Raw genomic sequence first — 24,015 nt, 5'->3', positions numbered from 1 at the left:
CCGTTAGTTATATGCACCCAATCAAGCCACCAGGATGGTCGAGCCAGCAGCCACTGCAGCACGGTTGAGCCCCCAGTACCCGCTCAACAGCTACGCGTCTGTTCACCCGTACATATCTCCGCAGCTGTCATTCATCCCGGTCATCTATTGCCCGTGGTGCTCCGTAGTCGCATTGACGCCGGTATGGGATAGCGAAATTTTGCCATGCACGATATATTTTAACCACGGAGGCACGCAAACAGTTTACAAACTTAAGCGATTCGAAAATGCTTTCACTTTTGGCCCGAAAACCAGTGATAATGCCCTTCTGGACGTCAGATAAATCGCACCGTTTCCGCGTTACGACAATAACTGCACTGTTGTCCGCGTCCCCCAACACGCTTTATTTATCCTCCACTGCTAGTGCTAGCACCTGCTGCCTGTGAGTGGTTGTTTCAATTTGACGTTGAACATTGGGGGTGGTGACGTTAATGTGACTGGACTGTGTTTCTGTAGACAATGATGTTCAAATTCCACATAAAGGTTGCATAGTACTATAAGTTTCGTTAAATACGCTGATGAGAAAACTATTTTCAGTATTTTTTTAGCTATATACCTTGACAATTATATTTTGATAAAGCGGAACAGTCAGTTGCCTTCAGAAGTAAATACAGTACGAAGGCTAGTAGCAAGTCATAACTGAAATTTTGGAATACTTCCATGAACATGAATTACCTATTTGTTTGGGATTAAAAGGTGTTGATTAGAGCTCAGACTCAATTTCAACGAAATATTTACTAGCAGACCTTGAGTAACAATTCTCTGATTCAGCATAGATTAGTAGTTGAGTATACATGCATCCATGCTACATATCCAATTAGACATCAGAATAATGAAAACTCTGAATTCAGAAAAGTCCAAACCCGCAAGATTCCGCTTGTTAAACGTATTCTCAGTAGCTCAGAGAAAGTTTTCAAATCCTTATATGTAGAGAAAGAAGAAGGAATACGAGATAGTGGAAGATGCCTGAACGACTTTCATTGTGATGATGACATGGTACTGTTTGCCTCCATTGAAAATAAACTTCAGCTACCAGTGCAAAAACTTAATACAACAGAAAAGCCTGCAGTAAATAACTACAGGACTAAAAAAAAGAGTAAACATTACTTTAAAGGAAATTTGTATGAATTAACAATGAAGTCACAAGTTAGTAGTAGAGTTGACAAGTTAGTAGGTGAAGACAATGACTGGATTCACAGTAAAACAAAGAGACCGAAGAGAAGAAAATATGTGATATGAGTTTGATAAACCAACTGCAATTTTTAAATATAACCTATCGAAATTTCAGAAAAAGGTATATTACGTGGTACGAACTACGGCATAATGCATATACTTTAAGAGTTAAAAACATTAAAAACGTTACTAATCATGCAGTGATGTGCGATTAACATAGACAGGGAAAACGTCGAATGAAGCAGGGAACATATCAGAGAGGAACATTTAATGAGAATGAAGTGGAGATGGCTCTTACTTTCAACCACTCATACGTGGCAGATGGGCCAACGAAGTTCTTTGCTGAACAGATAAGATATACCGAATTGAAAACTTAACGGGAGGTTGTTAGATGACATGCAGTAGCAACACGGATGCACATTTCTGAAGCTAGTAACGCATGGAAAAGTCTCTGTAAATCATTTATGCAGAACTGGATGTCAAATGGACAATGACGACGAAAAATCCGACCAATGAAGTTTTTCAATATTCCCCTTTTTTCCAAAGTTTTGAAATGCGACAGGATAGTCTCTGATCGCCGTTTCATCTTTTATTATGTGATTTGACTTAATTCACGGTGTAATGAAGTCCTCCTTGTGTAATGCTCGTAAATAGTGTCTTTTAAATTTTATTAATTCCTATGAAAGAGATGCTTGCTACAATACTAACATCTTGATTGGCAGACTATTAATTTTAATTTAGTATTGGATTTTTATTGCGCGTTTAATCCTGATATACTTTTCTGGTCTCCGCTGAAGCCACTGGAATTTTCGCAGATCGACTGTGGCCCCGTTCGGTGGCGCTACCGAAGGCATTATAAGGAGCCCGATTTAGCGGACTGTCTGACGTAACTGTCCGGTTCCTGCTTCGCTTTGTTAAAGCATCCCAGGGCTGTCTGTTCACAGTGTCCGCCTCTTGGAAATTGGATTAAGTCGCAGAGGCAGTGGGATGAAACTGTATTCTTGCTACTGGAGAACGCCAGTGAATATCACAGCATGAGCGCAGGGTGTTTGACTTACAAGGGGAGGCCGCCAATTGTGAAATTCAGATCCGATTCATACTGCGCATAATAAAAGCTCATGGCCAGAGGTGTAGTGTGGCAAAGCACCAAGATGCACTTCTCAGCCGTTGTCGAGAAAATCGACAATTAAAAGAAACCGTTGCGGTGAAATACTCTCTACGACTAACAGTTTTCTACAGCGTCGTGGCGCAGGGGTAAGCGCTCGGGTTCGTAATCCGAAGGTCGCCGGATCGAATCTCGCGCCATGCAATTTTTTTTTTTAGTATTTGCTTTTTGTAATTCAAATGTGTATACACACACACACACACACACACACACACACACACACACACAAACTCCCGGTCATCAGTTGCAGCAATTATGCATATAATAAGTTGTTGAAAGTCGTTTGTCTTGGAAAAACTGGCGACTTCGAACATCATTATGTTTTCCGCAAGCAGAGGTGTATTTCACAAATGTTATTAATTGTCTTCATAATGTTAACCATGTGTAGTTAACGGAAGACGTAGAAACGATATTCCGAAACGAATAAGTATAGCGTAAGTCAAACGTTCCAATTAGAATAGAGACCCCACGAACACAAATTTGCTGTGGCAGGTATGAAATATAAACTCCGTTACTCGCTCGTTACACTTGAAGGACAGATGCTGAATGGGCCGAAACGAGCCGCCTTATAACAGTGTTGTTGCCTGCTAACTTCGAAAGAAGGTAGATGCGGCCCCTAGCGCAACTTATAACATCGTCGAAAATCAGTGCGGACGTGAGAGCTTTGGCACACCCTGTTAAACAAACGGAAAAATGGAGGCGGTACAATTGGAGAGCGACCTGCCTTCACCAACATGCATAAGCAATTCATTAATACTATATATAAAAAATTGCATGGCGCGAGATTGGATCCGGCAACCTTCGGATTACGAACCCGAGCGCTTACCGCTGCGCCACGACGCTGTCGAAACAGAGTATTTCACCGCAACGGTTTCTTTTAACTGTCGATTTTCTCGACAACGGCTGAGAAGTGCATCTTGGTGCTTTGCCACATTACATCTCTGGCTATGAGTTTTTATTATGCGCAGTATGAATCGAATCTGAATTTCACAATTGGCGGCCTCCCCTTGTTAGGAGCGCACTCTGCAGTTTCGCCAACCATCGTGGCACCGTGCGAAAAGTACCCAGGCGTAGTAGAAGGCAGACACGGTTAAGCTGTACGAGCTGCCGTTAAACGTTTTAGCCAGTTCGTGGGAATATCACCTTAAAGTCGCCACTTAGGTGTCTGATGTTTCCCGACGCGCCTGGCTGTCACCAAGTCTGGAATGTTTACTTCACGTCGCGGGAAACCGAGAGCTCAGCAGTAATTGTGCAGGAATATAAAAGTGTTCTCTGATGGGAGAGAAAGCCAGCGGCTTTCCGTTTATTGTTCTGTCGTAATATTATAGAGGAGTGGGAGTTCAACAGGAAATTGTACATGATGTTTAACTCGAACAAATTCCTTGATTGGATGACGGCAAACTTAACTTTTAGGAAGGGTGAGGATAGCGAGCCTTCCAGGTGAGCTGGCATTCTGGCGCAGACTTCGATTCGGCTCGGATCCTAAGTTTGACAGGCAGTCTTCTGAGATGAGGATGCAGAAGCTAAGTTTTGGGTTCCTGTCTTCGGTTCTCAGTTCTGCGGTCTTCGATTTTGATTGGTAAGAGTACACTGTCCTGTTCACAACGCTTGGTGTGCTCGCTTCATTCATTAGATGGGTTTAACTTCTGATTTCAGGAAATGGAACAGAGGCTAATCTCGGTATTCATTGGCTACATCTCAGTACAGTTATCCATTTACTTTCCACATGAGTTGCATTACAGCAGATCTCGCGACAACCATCAATCTAATTAAGAGACCACAGATTCAATGTGCTTGTTACACTAAGGAGACAAAAGTTATGGTATAGTGATATGCCTTTATACAGATGGCGGCAGAATCGTGTACACAAGGTACAAAGGGCAGTGTACTGGCACAGCTGTCAGTTGTACCCAGCTAATTCATGTGAAAAGGTGTCCGACGTGGTTACGGCCACACAACGGGACTTAAGACTCTGAACGCAGAATGGTAGTTAGATGTATGGGACATTTCATTTCGGGTATCGTTAGGGAATTCGATATTCCGAGATCCACAGTACCAAGAGTGTGCGGAGAATACCAAATTTTAGGCGTTACCTCTCACCATAGACAACGCAGTGGCCGACAGAATTCACTTAACGACCGAGAGCAGCGGCTTTTCCGTATAGTTGTCAGTGCTAACTGACAAGCAATACTGCGTGAAATAACCGCAGAAATTTATGTGGGGCGTACGACAAACGTATCCACTACGACAGTCCGGCGAAATTTGGCGTTAGTGGGCTATGGCAGCAGACAACCAAAGCGAGGGCCTTTGCCAACGGCACGACATCTCATGCAGCCCCTCTCCTGGGATCGTGACCATATCGGTTGGACCCTAGACGACTAGAAAACTGTGGCCTGGTCAGATGAGTTCCTATTTCAGTTGGTAAGAGCTAGCGTAGGGTTCGAGTGTGACGCAGATCTCACGAAACCATCGACCCAAGCTGTCAACAAGCCACTGTGCAATCTGTTGCGGGCTCCATTATGGTGTAGGATGTGTTTACTTGTTATAGACTGGGTTCTCTGGTCCAAATGAACCGATCATTGACTGGAAATGGTTACGCTCGGCTACTTGGAGACAATTTGCAGCCATTTATGGACTTTATGTTCCCAAACAACGATGTCATGTCACCGGGCCACAATTGTTCGAGATTGGTTTGAAGAACATTCTGGACAATTCAAGAGAATGATTTGACACCGTATCGCCCGTCATGAACCCCATCGAACATTTATGGGATATAGTCGAGTGGTCAGTTCGTGTACAAAATCATGCATCGGCAACGATTTCGCGATTATGGACGGCTAAAGGTGCAGCATGACTCAAGATTTCCGCAGGGGGCTTCCAACGAACTGTTCGAGTCCATGCCACGTCGAGTTGCTGCACTACGCCGGAAAAAAGGAGGAGACACACGGTATTAGGATGTATCCCACGGCTTTTGTCACCTCATTATAATTTTCGTGTCGTCGCCAGTCCACAATCCCATTCCAACACCGTAGATGTTTCATTTTTTCAGTCTTGTTATTGATGGCATAATTTCGTGTTCCTTATGTGTATGGCATATAATCTCCGAGAGAGCAGAGTGAAAATCAGCTTGCCTATTAACTTATTTGTTTATCTGTCTTTTTGCATTACCAATCCTGTCAGAGGAACATCCGCAAACTGAGCATTATACCAGAGGTTGGAAGTACCGCTACAGTTGTAAGGTTCTTCTATTTATTTTCTAAATAAAAGGACCTTACAACTGTAGCGGTTTTTTTATAAATAATAGAACCTTACAACTGTAGTGGTATTGTCAGCCTTCGGTTTTTGTATTAAATTCTGATTCATATCTCCATCTTTAATATAACACTAGTTCTATGATCCTTGTTCACTTTTGTTAAATAATAATGTGCTTAGGAAACACCATGACTAATTTGTTAGGGCCACCTAATAAATCATTTCAATTTCCGTTGCGTACAATTATTAGAATCACATTTAAGTCGGTGAAAAAGGAAATCATTCAAACTGTTTCCCTTTTCTGCATTTTCAACGATCAGGATCGCATTTCATTTAGGACTCCTTCCATAAATACGTAGCGAGTCCTTCCTGAAGAGTTTAAGTTTCCTTGCAATTTCACTAAACGTTGTGAAGCGCAGGTTTCTAGATAATTTTTGTCACCCTTCTTTCTAAAGCGTTAACTAGGTCCTTGTCAGGCCCTTCAAAATTTCTGCGTAAAAGCATCACCACGCGGCTAAAAGAAATAAAACTTTTTATCGTGGTAGTAGACAACAAGTTTACATTCACAGCTACAGTTTGGATCGCAAAGATGTTTTGAGACAGCAGCAGGTCTTTCATTTAAGTCTTTATTTACATTTTTGCTGATAAACCATATTAAAAGTTGCATGAACTATTCAGCGTGCATGATTATTATTATTTATTTAAAGCCTTGGAAGATTTTTTTACTTGATGTTAAGAGTTTTAAACAAAGGAACATATTTTTTTTCAGGCATACACTTAGATTAAACCACCACCTTTATCGTTGTTATTCACACAGTGGGACACGGCTGTCTTGAAATTTATGGGTAATTCTACAGACAACGTCGCGTTTTATTCTTCCTGTTGAGGAGCATGATATTCTTAAAGATGAAATATTTCGTACGTTAATGTGATGTTGGAGAAAGGTATGCCATACAATGGTCATCCTTAAGTAATTCCCGTATTGATACAGCGTTGTCATAAGCGTCCGGTGAGAAAGAGCGACAGAGAAACAATCTTGAGACTGACGTTCCTATACGGAAACCCTGAGTCATCTGAAAGTCATATAGATTTGTGAATCATTTCTCCAAGCACTGGATAAATTTGCAGATTCTAAACATGTAGGAACCTGAAGATAATTGTTAGAAGTGCTCATTCATTACTAGTTACCTGTATAGAGATAATTGTACTGCAAAACAGCTTCCCAGTCTCATTTCGTTGATTGGGACATCTTATGATGCTAACTAATCAACGGCTGTGGTATAATTGATAGACGAAAACTGAACTGATAGTTAAATACCTAAAAATTTCATCAGAAGCTGATAATAACCGTCTGGAAAAACCCTTGACAAAACGTTCCAATGCGGCGGAAAGAAAAATTTAACTCACCGTCGACGGCGAGATCATTAAAGGCAGATCACAAGCTCGGACAGCACAAGTATTTCTTGGCATTTAAAAATATTTGGAACCTGTGCAAAAATCCAAAATATGGGTGGGTGGACTCTTCGCGAATCCTAATCCAGCGATTCAACCACTGCACCATCCTTCTCGAAAGCTCGTAGTGTGGATGTCGTAGGCACCAAAACGTCACGGAACACCGGTAGGTACGGCTTACTGACCACCAGAATGTGAATCTAACAGCTAAACTGTGAAAAGAATTTGCATGTAATGGCTTCCACGACGCTATGAACACCATGGGAGAAAGTAATTTGGTCCTTTTTGTGAAGGAATAGCTATAAGGAACGTGTTTCACCATATGTCAGAGAAATAAGAATTAAAGTACCTGTCTCCATATATTAATTAAGTGAAGAAGTCATATTACGAGGCTAGTGGGATCGGAGAAGTAGGGTAAACACAGTGCTTCATAGTCAGTCGCAGGGAAGGAATGAAGTGGATGCAGGGGACACTTGAAGTGGGCACGCAGCCATAGTGTGAAGGTTAGAGTGAAGTGGAATCTGAGGGCATTTGCAGAAAGAAGCAGTATTCATCTAGTAAAAGTCTATGATCTGTGGTGGAATCAGAACATATTATAAAACGGTATCTACGTATGTACATATGCATGTAAGTATGTTCCACATCTCTTCCTATACCATTGGACCGATTTCAACCAAACTTCGTACACACATCACTTACTGTCTGGAAAGAATTGCTGCGGGGAAAGAACCATCTCCCTATCAAAAGGGTGGGTTTCAAAAAGCAGCCCACGACGCTCGAATAGCCATACTTTAGTCTTCCAGTATTTGACAATGAGAGCACTTAGTGAGTTCCAAAAAAAAAACTCTGCACGTAATTTTTAAACCTTTACGAAACTTTCTCTTGCTGACAACCCCTACAAAATGATGAAAGTAAAAAAAAAAAAATGTTGTCGCTTACTACATTTTCACTGTTCATTCAGTAGAACTGCCACATAATTCATTACGTCTTTACTGCTAACTGTATTCGCGACAGATTTTGCAGACAGTATTCATTTATACCACTGAATACACCATCAAAATTGTATCATTGTACGACACGTAGTTCAGGCGATATGGCATCAAATACTGAGATGCGTACAAAACTACGGCATCATGCGTGACGTTTTAATTTATTAATTTTTTACTTACTAACTTTATTCGCAATAAATTTCACAGATGGTATTCACATATGTCGCTGAATGTACCTACAAAAATACGTCATTTTACGACACATAATTCTTGGTGTATGACGTCAAATACTGAAATGCGTGAAAATGAAACTGCAGGTCGAAATTCACTAGAGATACAAGTGAAATACGCGTACAAATACGTGTCAGATACTTGAAATATATTTGACATGTGCGTACGCAGTCAAAGCCACGGGTAGGTAACTGATTTCATCCAAATTTGGTTCACTCATTAGTTACGATCTGGAAAGGAATACTGTGGTGGGCAGAACCACCAGCCTCCTCATGGGGTGAGTATGTTAACGTGGAGAGAGGAGGAGCAGCATACCTGTCACCGTGGTAAGCTCCTGTGGGACCAGACTGCTGAGGTCATCGGTTCCTAGTCTTACACACTACTTAATCTAACTTAAACTAACTTTCGCTAAGGGGGGATGGGGGGGGGGAGCGAATGGAAAGCGATAGTGGGGAGAAGGAAAAAGGAAATGGACAGAGAGAGGAGAAATAGGAGATGGTGGGACGGCGGGAGGGGGGGGGGGCGTAGAAGTGGTGGATAGAGAGAGGTAGTGTAGGAGATGAACATAGATGGGGTTCAAATGGCTCTGAGCACTGGGACTTAACTGTTGAGGTCATCAGTCCCCTAGAGCTTAGAACTACTTAAACCTAACTAATCTAAGGACATCACACACATCCATGCCCGAGGCAGGATTCGAACCTGCGACCGTAGCGATCGCGCGGCTCCAGACTGTAGCGCCTAGAACCGCTCGGCCACTCCGGCCGGCCGAATAGATGGGGTGAAGGAGGAGATGAACAGAGGGGGAAGGAGGACATGGACTAATAGATGGTTAGAATAAATACATACCTGGGCAAAGCCTTGTGCTTGGATAGTTACAAACGAAGAAAGATCAGAGGAGAAGGACTGAACTGTTGCGATTTGCTTGCTGGCTACGAGGTGAGTGGAGTGATACAACTGGATTAATCTTTCAATGTGTCTGCACTGCAGATTTTCATGGAACAGAAACGTTGGTGACGGCGACGGCTAGTTGTAGGCTGAACATGTTACAAGTGCGTGAAGGAAAAAGCAGTTACCGATTACCATATGCGTTTAGTTGAAGCTGATCCATACTATATGCATCGAAACTAAAATAGCCGTGACGTTATAAGAGGAATAATAGCGTTAATATTCAGTAACATAACAATCTGAGTAAATTCCTATCACACTTACAATGATGTTGTGCTTTACAGGCAATGTCAATAATCCAGAGAGAAGTTGAAGAGAATTACCTTTGCACAGTGGGCAACGGTACGAACGACGAGCACAGCTCTGAGCGCACGGGTTTTGAACCCGCGATCGTGACGCAAGCTACATCCCGTAACTGCACACCGCCGCCACACTCGACTTCCCTCTTGCGTTCTTCGTCATCTACGACCATACAAGCACCCCAGTGTGATGCCAGCCAGCGGTATCTGCAACAAAGCCGGGCCATACACTCACCATCAAAGGCATATCGATTCATAAAGAGCACCGCCTAATCAGTGCCACGTTCTGACGGGGAACATGTTAATACACTGGATGCGCCAAAGACATAGCACACACACTCTCTCACACACACACACACACACACACACACACACACTTGAGTACGCGCGCAAGCATGTGCTTGCTTTTGGTACTATAGATTAATAAGTTTCAGTAGTAGTGTATTCAGAAATACGTCCAACTTCTATAAAGCACTAAAAGGAAATGGAAGGTATTATTTATTCAGTGGTTAAATATGTTATTTCTCTACCTCTTCCAAACGAAATTTCCACTGCATATTTCAAAATTATATGTGACTATAGAAGTCGAGAATAAATGCATTTTTCACTGTAGGCGGAAATAATTTTTAAATTCGTTTTGCATTATTTTATGGGTTCAAAATTATTATTTTCCAGCGAATCAGTTCAGTAGTTCCAATATTCCCGCTACACGAAAATGTATACGCTGTGAGACATCATAAGAAATTTGCATGCAAATAGAAAAACAGAAAATGCAAACTCGTTGACTCATTCAAAAACGATATGGAGGTTTAGCGTTTATTATTCGGTTGACAACGAAGTCATTAGAGACGAAGGAAAAGCTGTTGTTGAGGAAGGCGGGAGAAGGAACTCGACCGTCGCCTTTCCGTAGGAACCACACCGGCGTTTTCCTCATGAGAGTGTGGAAAACCACGGAAATCCTACATGTAGATGGCAGGAGGGAGATTTGAGCCATTGTCCTCCCGAATGCGAATCCAGTGTCTTACCACCGTGCCACCTCACTCGCTCTTTAAAAACAATATTCTTTACATTTATAATCATAAGTTTGGTCCTCATTTTACCCAGAAAAATTTATTGTTCACTAAACTTGATTCCTTGAATTTATGCTTCCACGAGGCTGGTTTAGATATATTCCAAGAGAATGTCAGATGCAATCTTGTTACGATATTAAAGGTAAGGTCACTTACATGGGTGTGTTCTATATCAATCACTCACGACATCTACTACACTTCATTTTACAATCGCTCACGCCATAAACATTCTTTCTTTCAGTACCTATGAGCTTGTTAGAAGTGCGACAATATAAGTGTTAATCGTCGCGGTGTGAATGCATCAGATGACATGTACGTCTCAGTGTACGTTTAAGAACTATGTTTAGCTATGTAATTCAGTGTTTCATAATGACAAAGGCAGTAAACGTACAGCTTAACCGTCGTCGATATCGAGATTGTTATAGATGGAATACTACGAGGGACGTTCAATAAGTAATGCAAACCATTTTTTTCTATTCATTATTCCAATAAACCAATTATTCCCCTCTCTATTGGCTACAAAACTATATTTTTCAACATTATACCTGTTCAATGCGAAGGCCATACGCCATGTTACTGGGAGGCCCTGTATGATCACACGGTACTACTCTACTAGTCAACATCGGAGTCAACGTTTTGCTACATCAGTAACGTCTCTATCATTTACGTACTGCTCCCAGCTGAGTGCATCCTTCATTGAGCCAAACAGATGGAAGTCAGAAGGTGCGAGATATGAGCTGTAGGGTGGACGAGGTGGAACAGTCCAATAGTTTTGTAGGCTACTCTCGGGTGCGCAGTTTTGTATGAGGCCTTTCGTTGTCATGGAGAAATTCGTTTGCAGTTTTGTGGCAACGAACATGCTGAAGTTGTTTTTTCACTTTCCTCAGAACAGCAAAATACACTTCAGAGTTATCGTTGCACCATGACTGAGTACATCATACAGGATAGCTCCTTAAGGGCCCCAGGAGACCATCGCCATCACTTCATCGGCTGAGGGTGAGGCTTTGAACTTTTTTTTCGGGAGAGAGGTGATATGATAGCAGATAATGGATTACCATTTTGTTTTCGGTTAAAAGAGATGAACCCATACTCCATCGCCTGTGACTATGTTCGCAAAAAATTGTTACGATCAGCTAGCAACGCGCAAGCACAAATGTTCTTCATTGCTCCTTATGGTCTTCTGTTATGAGGCGACGAACTCAGCGGGCACGCACATTTGAGTACCCCAACTGGTGGACGAGTGTATCAGCACTATCAACAGTGGCATCCAACTGCGCAGCGAGATGTTTGATTGCGATCTGTCGATCACCTCGAATAAGATTGTCCACGTGTACCAGCATTGCGGGAGGCGGCTGGCCGGCACGTGGAAGATCGGACAGGTTTGCGCGACTTTGTTGGGATGATGACAGACGCCTTGCCCAACGACTTTCCATGCTTTTGTTCACTGCCAGGACGGCGAACAGGTTCTGCAAGCGCCTATGAATATCTGTAATGTTCTGGTTTTCAGATAAAAGAAACTCAGTGTAGCCTCTCTGCTTGGAATGCTCCTCCGTTATAGACGCTATTTTGAAGGCTCCGAATAGGGCCGTTAGCTACCGGAACTTCATGAAACTATAGGGGCTGGAGCGGGAATATTCCACGATGTCGCACAAGAGATTCCGCATTTTTTCAGCCGAAATTGGCCGAGGAAAAAAGTGGTGCATTACTTATTGAACGGCCCTCGTACGAGGGCGTAGTGAAAATAATGCCTCCAAATTGTTTATGGGAAAACATTTAAAGCTTGTTAAACAAAAAAACGTTATTAATATCTCCACATCTTTATTCATCATGTCTACATATTTATTTCTCAACATAGTCGCCCCTGCGACGAACCCATTTCTTCCAACGAGAGACCAGTTTGTTGATACAGTCACTGTAGATTGATTTTTTTTTCTGATAGACCTACAACCTCGCCTTTGTTTGCATCGCTACATCACTATCAAAGTGAAGTTCTCGAAGATGTCCTTTAGCTTTTGGAAACAGATGTAAATCGATGGGTTCAAGTCGGGACTGTACGGAGGACGATAGACGACAGTGAACCCACGGCGCTGGGTTGTTGCAGATGTCCCAGCGCTCAGGTGTCGTCTGGCATTGTCATGCTGGAGGAGAGGGTCCTGGGCGAACTTTTTCTGCGGTTAGAAACTCGATTACAGCACGCTGTTTCTCAGGAACTACCATAGATAAGCTACACACCGCCATGTTACACTCTAAAATTCGAGACCTCTAGCAGCGAAGGGCTGTAAATATATAGGCATGAATAACAAAGATGTAGAAGTTTAATAAAGTTCATTTTATTTAACAAACACATAAAAAATTGCGAGGCTCACTTTTCAGTACGCGCACATACTAACAGTTGGCGGAGAATGATGAAAGGAAGCAGCAGCAACGTGTTTAAGGAAACATTCAGGAATTCATCCTCATTGATTTATACAGCATGTATCATAACTAAGAGTGAAACCTGACACTGGTGAATTATTCGATTGTAGAACGAAAAACGTTTGAGGGAACTCGGATAGCCTAGAGTGAAGTTTGCGATAGAAATGTGAATGTATGATTACGAGCCGACACTGACTTCAGTATGAAGTATCCGAGCGACTGTGTGGATACTTACATGGAAACGTGCACTGAAAATGGTCTTAGAATAATTTCCGCCTCGTGAGCTGTTGCAGCAGATGCTGCTTCCTAAATTGCTCATAAGCGTTAGTTTCGTGATCCTGTTGAAATTTGCTAAATTTACGTTAGTGGGTGATTGTACGGTGTACACGTAGTTGCAAATTAACATTAAATTAAAGGACATGGAACTGCTGATAAATTTACAAGAGTGGGCGGTAGTACTGTGTCAATTTTATTTTGAAAATAAACATGAGTATAGCCAAAAAATCCTTTAATTGCCTCACGGGTAGTGATGCAGCCCAAACAATCCCAGTTACTGATCAGTGTCGTACAGTGAAGAACCATTCGCTATAGAGTTATAACAGTTTGTTGTTGCATCTTGCCGTCGCAGGACGCTCGCGTGCATGTGTAGGGTTCGCTACATGCGCGTTCAGGCTAGCAGCACCTGGCTGAGGCCGATTATGAGCTACTGAGCTTCCTGTTTGTACGTTGCTTGTTATGTAACCAAACAGTCCCTCCGTCACTCAGTCGTCAAGATGCTACCTCGACGTGTTCATCGTGTGTGTAGGTGGCGTCCTACTACTTGTAAGCAGCACAAATAAGTAATTTAATGAATGCAGATATAATTCAGAAGTTTCTACGCAAAGACCGGTAACTTCCATAAAATTTATAGAACTGTGGATAAACGGGCATGACGTGTTGAAGGCACAGATGACGTCAAACTTCGGCTGTCATCAAATTTTCACATCATTTGTTGTTTACCCGTAGATAGAAATAATGATTACATCTAACAACTTATTACGTATTGTACTGCCATTATAAAGAGTACAACGAAAGTTATTCTACGTGAGACTCCATATGGACAATTCAGGACGTTAGTCCTGGCACGACGAGGCCTATCATTTTATGCACTGTAACAAGAAGAACGTACTATTCTACTAGTTTTCCACTGTTGTTGATCGATTAACATCAAGAGGTATTCACTATAAGAAAGAAGACAGGCGGGTTATTTTTAGGTACAAAACTTCTCGAAAGTTGATACTGAGTCATGCAGTGGAGCAGCTACCTTGTTTCAAGAATGGTGGTTGCACAGTTCCACCACATTCGTATTGCTCAGTGACTTTCGAATGGACTGAAGGTTCTTCCCACTTCTTCATCCATTACAGAAAAGACAGTAGCTGCAATACTGAAAGTAATGGAGAAAGACACGTGTGTTTCATTCAGATAGAGGAATCCTTCTTATGTCTGCACCAGCAGTTCACAATTCCGCTGTAGTGTACTTTAAACCAGTTGAGCGACTTTCTTGTAATCGTGATTTAAAAAATATGAGAGGGGTTCTGCATCACGTTACTTTCTACAGTTTACGTTCCGAGAGCATACATACCTAGAACAGTCAACCAATATATTGTTGCCTGTTATGCATATCGCCCGAAAAGACCATTAAGGTAAAACTAGAGAGATTCGAGACCGCACGGAAGCTAAACAGTAATATTTCTTCCCGCGAACAACACCCGACTGAAACAGGGAAAGATGGACGTGACATTGGTACACAAAATACACTTTGCCTCACATCACAACGTGGCTTGTGGAGTATAGACGTCGGTATAGGTGCAGAAATGGAGATTATAAATTCCTTATGACGTATATAGAATAAATAAGAACAGGCTTCCAAAGAAAATTTAAGCTTTCCTTTACCAGTGAAACATGGCAAGAATCAAGTCTTTCACGACCGGATGGCATTGCTGCTGGTAAAACGCGTGATCCATGAAACTCTTCTGTTCCTAACGTATCGTCCAGAACTGCGCTAGACATCTTCAGAGGCGTTGTTCAACGGAGGAGCAACACCTATGAAGATGTCCAGCACAGTCCCGGACGAAACTTTAGGAACAGAAGATTTTTGTTGGCCACGAAGTTACACCCCGAAAGATTTACGAGTAGCGATCGCAAGAATCGACAAACAGAAGTTAATGAAGACGTAAAGAAAACGTGTATTCACTGAGAGAATATCCATGCCAGACTAAACTTCAGAACTGTCGTTCACAAACAAAGAATTGCTGAGAAATTCACACGAAAAAATAGCGGTTTGAATACAATATGCAACAAAATAACTTCTATGGAAAGAAACAGCGGCTAATATAAAAAAAAATATGAACTTGAAGCTGAGAAAAAAATGTTTGTGCTCACAAATCAGCACGGTTTTAGAAAGCACCGCTTTCCCTTTTCTCATATGATATTTTGCGGACAATGGATGAAGGACAACAGGCAGACTCTGTATTCTTACATTTCCGGTGTGGTTTGACAGGGCTCCGCACTGCAGACTATTGACGAAAGTCCGAGGTTACGGATTAGGTTCCTCGATATGTGAATGGCTCGAAGACTTCTGAACTAATAGAACTCAGTACGTTGACCTCGACATTGGCGGTCGAAGTGCCCCAGTGATGTGTGATACGACCACTCTTATTCTCTATATACATAAATGATCTGACGGACATTGTGAGAAGCAACTTACGGGTTTTTGCTGATGACGTTGTGGTGTACGAGAAGATTTCGTCGTTGAATGACTGTAGGTGGATGCACGATGACTTAGACAGAATTTCTAGATAGTGTGATGAACGGCAGGTTGCTCTAATTGTAGAAAAATGTAAGTTAATAAGGATTAGCAGAAGAAACAATCATGTAACATTTGAAAAAGCATCAGTTATGTACTGCTTGACACAGTCACATCGATTAAATATCGAGGCGTAATATTGCAAAACAACATGAAATGGAACGCGCACGTCAGGTTGATAGTAGGGAAGGCGATTGGTCATCTTTATGGGAGAATTTTAGGAAAATGTAGTTCACCTATAAAGGAGTCTGCGTATAGAACACTAGTGCGTCCCATTCTTGAGTGCTGCTCGAGTGATTGGGATCCGTAACAGGTAGGATGGAAGGAAGACATCGAAGCAGTTCAGAGGCATGCTGCTATATTTGTTACCGGTAGTGTCGGTCAGCACGCCAGTATTACCATATTACGGAGATGCTTCCATAACTCAAATGGGAATCGCTGGAGAGAAGAGGACTCTCTTTTCGCGAGGCACTATTGAGGCAATTTATAGAACAGACATTTGAGGCCACTGCAGAACGCTTCTATTGTCGCCAATGTACATTTAGTGTAAGGTCCCCGAAGGTAAGATGACAGAAATTAGGACTCGTATGGTGGCTTACAGTCAGTCACTTTTCCCCGGCTCTGTTTGCGAGTGGAACAAGGAAGGAAATGACTAGTTGTGGTACGAAAACGTCGTGGAACCAGAAAACGAGAAAAAAATTCTTAGTAAAGAACGTAATGAAGCTAAGAGCTCAAATTGATGGGCATTCGACATGAGTCGTTGTTGAAGTTATGAGTGCAGTGATGTGGAAAGAAGTAACTGTAGAAAACATAAGGCAGATCTTAACTTAACGTGGGATGCGCAGTACTGAAATGAAGAGGATAACTGGTAATCGACAGCAATAAAGAACTGTTGATGATCGTTACAACACAAGAGGGTGTGTAGAAACTTTGCTGGTCGTGGATGGAGCAGGGCATCCGTCATGAAGTTCCGGAGGAACACTGGTGGCTTTCGCTCGAATTGGTTTAGGACAACCATTGAAAATTCATCTCCTCTCGAACAGTAGCCTCTCTTACCTAGCATTTATCTTGTCGTTTGTGATCCGCTGTTTCCAAGGTTTGGCAAGTTTATTTTGTTTACCACCTGTCTGTGTATCGGATTTTCTCGTGCTGAGATTGTGGATCACTGCAGTATTTCCCTAAACGAGTGTGGAAAACGAACTAAAAACTATACTCAGATTAACCGGTATACAAAACCAACGATGTTAATTCTCCGCGAGGAACCGAGCAAAGTGTTGTGTGCGTATCTCCCTTTCTAGTAAAATAGCGTTCTAAGCGTTTAGCCATGCGAGTAGGTCTCATGTAGAACACTATGCTGCCTCAAAACTTTAATCATTATGTTCATATTCAAACTCTATTCATCTAAGTATAAAAGCCAGCCACCTCATACTGAATATTTTGACTCATATCTTCGATGCAAAACAGCATCGAATTATTCCTCAAACAATTTATTAAGGCTCGTAGGACGGCATGCATGAACATATCTTTCAAATACTTAGGTCAAGTCATGAAGTCCATGTCACTTAGTGTTGCTCCAGTTTGAGGAATTATAGAAGGTACTACGCGATATTTGGTAGGAGCTCCCACTACTACTGGAACGTCGACATAATTTAGAAGAATCAAGGAAAGCGAGAATAGCGAGGGGCGTTCAGTACGTAACGCCACATAATTTTTGTCTGAGCCAATTTCGGTTGAAAAAATGCGGAATTTCTTGTGGAACATCATGGAATATTTACGCTCCAGCCCCTACAGTTTCATGAAGTTCCGATAGCTGGCGGCGCTATAAGTAACCTTCAAAATGGCGTCTGTAACAGTGGTGCATTCCAAGCAGAGAGCTGTCATTTAGTTTCTTTTGGGTGAAAACCAGAACATTGCAGCTATTCATAGGCGCGTGCAGAGTGTCTACGGAGACCTGGCAGTGAAGAAAGGCATGGTGAGTTGTTGGACCAGGCGCCTTTCACCATCGCAACAAACCGGCACGCAGCTGTGACTCCTGCGGTGCTGGAATGTGTGGAAACACTCATTCGAGGCAAAAGAGAGGAATAAGTCTAGAAATTTTGTGAATAGTTTCGTAGATCTTGGGCTACATCTCTCTCAATTTTCTAGACAGATTTTTCTATAGCACAAAGTTTCATCAGGAAAAAAAAAAGAATACAACTGGAAGGTGCAACCTAAAATAAGAGACACTGGTCGTTTTTGGAACAAAGGTGTGCACTTGAAATTCTCAGAGATCGTACGAAATCACGGAAGTCTGCATGGAAGAAAATAAATATAATTATTACCTGCTTAGTATGACCCAGTCGCAAATAAATGTTACATTTGTTTTCCTTCAAGCACTTAATTGCCGTTTGAGGGGTCATATAACTAATATGTTACACATTATATAATGTACCTGTTAATTCCAGCAACGGAGTGGGTTTACAGTTCGAAATAACAGTAAAATAGATTTAAGTAGGTGTTGTTTCGCTTTATGAGCAACTGCAAAAATGTTGACATGTTAGTAAACTCTCATAAAAAGCGCCTGCAATTTCAAATGGCATATTCATGCGCTATTGAAGAGAAAGGACAGTGCTAAGCCGGTGTAATTTTATTTTTCACCATGTTTTGTGCTCCGCTAGCTGCAGGATTGTCGTTTGAATGGCACAAACGTTACATTCCACTTAGCGACTCTGTTCTCGTGGTGTAGCCTGAAATGGCGGAGTTAAAGATGTGTTCTCTGCTTTAAGTACTGCCCGACGTTCCGGTGACAGTGCTGGAAACTTTAAAGTCTTCGTGAGGTACTGGCGCCACAATTTTACGCCCTAATCTGAATTCCAATACGACTTCATCCGTGTAAGGTCCAGAGATGCCAGAGTGAACCCAGTAGAAATGGAAAATTCTCTAGCAGGATCGGTTCGAAGAGCCTTCTGAAAATTCTTAATTAACGGGAAGTTTCTGTTCCCTGTGGACGCCCTTCATTTAAAGCGCTTCGGAGCAGACACGCTCGCGTAATGTGTGCGTTTAAATAGTTCGCGGTTAGTTTGTCTCAACGAGCAGTTTCATCTTCAAAATTGAATTTGGGTAATGGTCACAGTAATAGTTACTATGAGGACCTGCTTCGACATATAGGCCCCTAGTGTCGAAGACGTACACACAAAATGCGTAGTTCGCATAGAAAATGTAAAATAATATAGTCACATACGAAAAATAGAATATTGCCGTAGACTTAGGTATACGTCACGGGCCTCTCACTTTCCTTCCAAACGTTGTATATGTTCGAATGTGTGGTAAAGCCAATTTACGTTCTCTGTATATTTAATGATCATATTGTATTCCATTCCAGTTGAAAAGTATTGAAGACCTATTACATCATGGAGCCGAAAGAGATTTTTGTCACTAATCTTCAAAACGGCCATATTTATCCCTACGCAACTAATAGATGGTCACAGTGCCGATGAGTTGTGTCGTCATATAGATGGTGGAGGCAGTAAGCCGAAAACAAATTACTTCAGTTATTGCCTGATCGTGAACAAGACTGATTATATCTATCTGACTGGCGGCCATCAGGATTCGCATTGCGCAGTAACCAGTAAATATGTGCTCGATGACACTAATTCTTATGTCTCAAGGCTGATAGTATGATTGAAATTTCTGTTTCGTAGTGTGTAAATTCATACAAATGTGTAAATTCCCACGTGTTTCATACGGCACCCATCATGTGCGTCAAATGACAGTTTGTTTCCCGTTACAAGCAAAATCATTTTTAAAGCGGAATTTTCTGTGCCCATTCCACAGAAAGATCACAAATTTGTATACCGCTATATTCAGGTTAGTGATATGTGTTACAGGGGTACCAAAAACTAAAGAACAACCAGTACCTCGGTGGTGACTGAATAACGCTGCATCATATCGTAGAAGCAAGTAGATAGCGTGGAGCGCATCCTAACACAAGTCTGAGTTATGCTACTGTGCTATTCAGTCGCTATGAAGGATTTAGTGTACTGGTTATTCTTTGTGTAACAGAGCTAAAAACTATGTATGTAAGAATGTAATTTTATCAAGAAAATTCTAACAACCAAGTTGCTGCGCCCTTTTGTTGTTTATCATCAGTGGTGAGACATCAGAGTAAAAGGCTTTCGCCATGTGATACTCGGTTTAACACCGATTGTGTGCTGATACGTCGTTCCGTATATCGCGTGTCGCAGCCTGAAGGTGCCATATGAAAGAATCTCTCACTTATCCTGGTATCTGTCTGTGCCGATAGACGTAGACGTAGAAAACTTCGAGATGAACAATGAGGAAAAGTTATTTTGCTGGTAAAACTGGTGCAGTCAGAAATAAAATTATAGAAAAAAGAATTAAATAACGTTAATGTAGCTAGCAAATGTTATTTATTTTCCGCTAACTGTAACTCTCGATACATTTATATAAGCTCACCAGATAAAATGTTATTCAATCCTTTGAGGAGCAACTCTGGAGTTCAGTAGATAGCGTAGAATTTATACCAGCATGTCATGTGACCCTATACAGTTAATGTAAATCATGTAAGATAAGTGGAGTGTATATACCACTCGGTTGTTTGAATCAGTACCGTGAGATGGATCAACTTTAAGATGTGGCAGAATGGTATAAAGGAGCTGTCGTGTTTGGACATCTCTATGACCAAACTATAAATGAAGTTGCCCCATTGTTGATATCTTGGAAGATGGTGATGAACACAGCCCACTCACCGTGAAGATTTAATATCGAGGACAACATTTTGTTGCTGAAGTTGTACAAATAAACTTTCTTCATGAATAAACCCAAGTCATGGTACCAAAAACGTCCCCAAAATATCACAGAATAAACTCCAATCTAAAGTTCTTGCATCGTTTGTAGAGAGGCCAAATTGTGACCTGTCTGTGCACTCGACGCCTTGCATCATCTGAAGAAAGGCCAAAACGTGACCCGTCGGTGCACACGACACCTTGCATCATTTGTAGAGAGGCCAATTCGTGACCTGTCTGCGCACTCGACGCCTTGCATCATTTATACAGAGGCGAAATCGTGACCGGTCTGTGCACTCGACGCCTTGCATCATCTGAAGAGGGACCAAAACGTGACCCGTCGGTGCACACAACGCCTTGCATCATTTGTAGAGAGGTCAAATCGCGACCTGCCTGTGCTCTCGACGCCTTGCATCGTATATAGAGAGGCCAAAACGTGATCCGTTGGTGCACTTGAACGGTCACTAGAGGCTCTGCATCCTTTGAAAAGAGAATACAACGTCACCTATCTGTACACTCGACGCCATGCATCATTTTGAAAGGAGCTCAAATCGTTATCTACCGGTGCTGTCGACGCATTGCATCATTTGAAAAGACGCCAAATCGTGACCTGTCGGTGCAATCAACACCTTACATCATGTGAAAAGAGGCCTAATTGTTATATGTCGGATCACGCTACATGCTTCCACTCAGCTACTTCCAACTTCTGGCTTTTCTGGTCCAATGGAGACTTGTTCATGCGTCACTGTGTGCGATGCCTCTTAGTGAGGCCCATAGCTCTAAATACCCATTGCATGAAGTTCCTCAGTTCCCTTAGCAATGTTCGTTGGGAAACTGGTTCAGATGGAGCAACATTCACTGAGAGCAGCAATTCTCGACGGATTTGAAACCGATTATTACTGAAATGGCGCGACACTCTGCCTCGGTTGCTGTTGCGTAGGATCTTTTTGCGACCACTGTGCATATGCAGTGTTATACGGCTGAGAGTATTATGTCATTCCTTGTAGACACGTTGCAAAATCCACATAGATACATCAAGAAATCGTGGAGTTTCATTTATAGATTTGTCATCGGCACGTTCAAAAATTAAAGTTCCTTTGTATCATTATATCACGTCTCCAAGACGGCTCATCTTATACGCACCGATTCCGTACAACTGACAGTTCACTGTCATGTCCTACATCAGTAGTGGAGGACCTGATCACAATCTGATATGAGTTTTATACCATGCACATATCTCCAAGGCGACCAGTGTGCTCTTCTAAAGGTGTGAACCATTTTTCATAGTGTGGGTTTATTACAGCAGCTGAACCTCCAGGCACCTGGAAAAAATTACCACCGTTTTTTGTGGTCTTTATGGATAGAGCCGCCTGACCAGAACCTTCACAAGAGCCCAAATACAGTATCAGTAGTCGGAGAGGCCGTAAGAGAAGCTATATGTAAATTGAACAATGAGTTAACATAGGGCAGAAAGGATTTGTGTATGGAATTTGGATCGAGGAGTAATATAAGTGAAACAAACAGGAAAAGAGAGATTGAATTAGACACTAACATAGACGCAGATACACTACGTGATCAAAAGTATCCGGAAACCCCCAAAAACATGCGTTTCTCGTATTAGGTGCATTGTGCTGCCACCTACTGCCAGGTGCTCCATACCTGCGACCTTGTAGTCATTATACATCGTGAGAGAGCACAATGGAGCGTTCCGCGAAACTCACTGACTTCGAACGTGTCACTTGTGTCATACGTCTGTACGCAAAATTTCCACACTCCTAAACATCACTAGGTCCACTGTTTACGATGTGATAGTGAAATGGAAACGTGAAGGGACACGTGCAGCACAAAAGCGTACAGGCCTACCTCGTCTGTTGACTGACAGAGGCCGTCGACAGTTGAAGAATGTCGTCATGTGTAACTGGCAGACATCTATCCAGACCATCAGACAGGAATTCCAAACTGCATCAGGATCCACTGCAAGTACTATGACAGTTAGGCGGGAGGTGAGAAACCTTGGATTTCATGGTCGAGCGGCTGCTCATGAGCCACACACCTCACCGGTAAATGTCAAACGACGCATCGCTTGGTGTAAGGAGCGTAAACATTGGAGGATTGAACAGTGGAAAAACGTTGAGCGGAGTGACGAATCACGGTACACAATGTGGCGATCCTATGGCAGGGTGTGGGTATCGTGAATGTCCGGTGAACGTCATTTGCCTGTGTGTGTATTGCCAGCAGTAAAATTCGGAAGCGGTGGTTTATGGTGTGGTCGTGTTTTTCATGGAGGGTGCTCGCACCCCTTGTTCTTTTGCGTGGCAATATCACAGCACAGGCCTACATTGATGTTTTAATCATCTTCTTACTTCCCACTATTGAAGAGCGATTCGGGGATGGTGATGACCTGTGATGGACTGGCCTGCACAGAGTCCGGACCTGAATCCTACAGAACACCTTTGGGATGTTTTGGAACTGCGACTTTGCGCGACGACTCACCGACCGACATCGAACCTCTCCTCAGTGCAGCACTCCGCGAAGAATGGGCTGAAATTCCCCAAGATACCTTCGAGAGCCTGATTGAACGTATGCCTGCGAGGGTGGAAGCTGTCATCAAAGCTAAGGGTAGGCCAACACCATATTGAATTCCAGCATTACGGATGGAGGGCGCCACGAACTTGTACGTCACATAGTGTAAGCTGAAAAGTGGAGAGAGTGTAATAATCAGAGGAATAAGTTCACGTATAAAATTAGACAGTTATATGATATATGAATGAATCTTAAATAGGCCAGTTTACTCCGAATCTTTATCTAAAACGCTCATAAACTGCACAATGAAGCAGCTGAGAATACACATAACGCCGAATGTAAATACGCATGGTGATTTTTATTAAAGGCAAACATGGGAAAGTATTACAATCTATGTCTATCGGTGAAACACTGCATCCTGAGATGCCAGCATTACGTAATAGGATTCTTAATATAAAACTGAAGGCAAAAAATAAAAAATAAAAAATGTCGTGTGACTAGGGCCTCCCGTCGCGTAGACCGTTCGCCTGGTGTAAGTCTTTCGATTTGACGCCACTTCGGCGACTTGCGCGTCGATGGGGATGAAATGATGATTAGGGCAACACAACACCAAGTCCCTGAGCGGAGAAAATCTCCGACCCAGCCGGTAATCGAACCAGGGCCCTTAGGATTGACATTCTGTCGCGCTGACCACTCAGCTACCGGGGGCGGACAAGGCAAGAAATGAAATGTCAAAATATGGGCGGCGCGGGATTAGCCGATCGGTCTAAGGGACAGCAGTCATGGACTGTGCGGCTGGTCCCGGCGGAGGTTCGAGTCCTCCCTCGGGCATG

The 24,015-nt window shown here is 42.5% G+C and overlaps 1 protein-coding gene across 4 annotated transcripts in view; it reads right to left on the bottom strand.

Moving 5' to 3' along the window:
- LOC126248455 (thrombospondin type-1 domain-containing protein 7A-like) overlaps window positions 1-24,015 on the bottom strand; it is a 1,193,762-nt gene that overhangs the window by 341,882 nt on the left and 827,865 nt on the right. For all 4 annotated transcript variants that reach the window (XM_049949448.1, XM_049949449.1, XM_049949450.1 and 1 more), the window contains one exon: window positions 9,570-9,752. In XM_049949448.1, coding sequence (XP_049805405.1) covers window positions 9,570-9,752 — 183 coding nt within the window. The remainder of the gene's footprint in view (window positions 1-9,569; window positions 9,753-24,015) is intronic.

The sequence above is a fragment of the Schistocerca nitens genome, chromosome 3 (assembly GCF_023898315.1).
Source record: "Schistocerca nitens isolate TAMUIC-IGC-003100 chromosome 3, iqSchNite1.1, whole genome shotgun sequence".
Taxonomy (NCBI): Eukaryota; Metazoa; Arthropoda; class Insecta; order Orthoptera; family Acrididae; genus Schistocerca; species Schistocerca nitens.
Note: the sequence above shows the minus strand (reverse complement) of the source record. Positions and strands in the feature narration are given on the sequence as shown.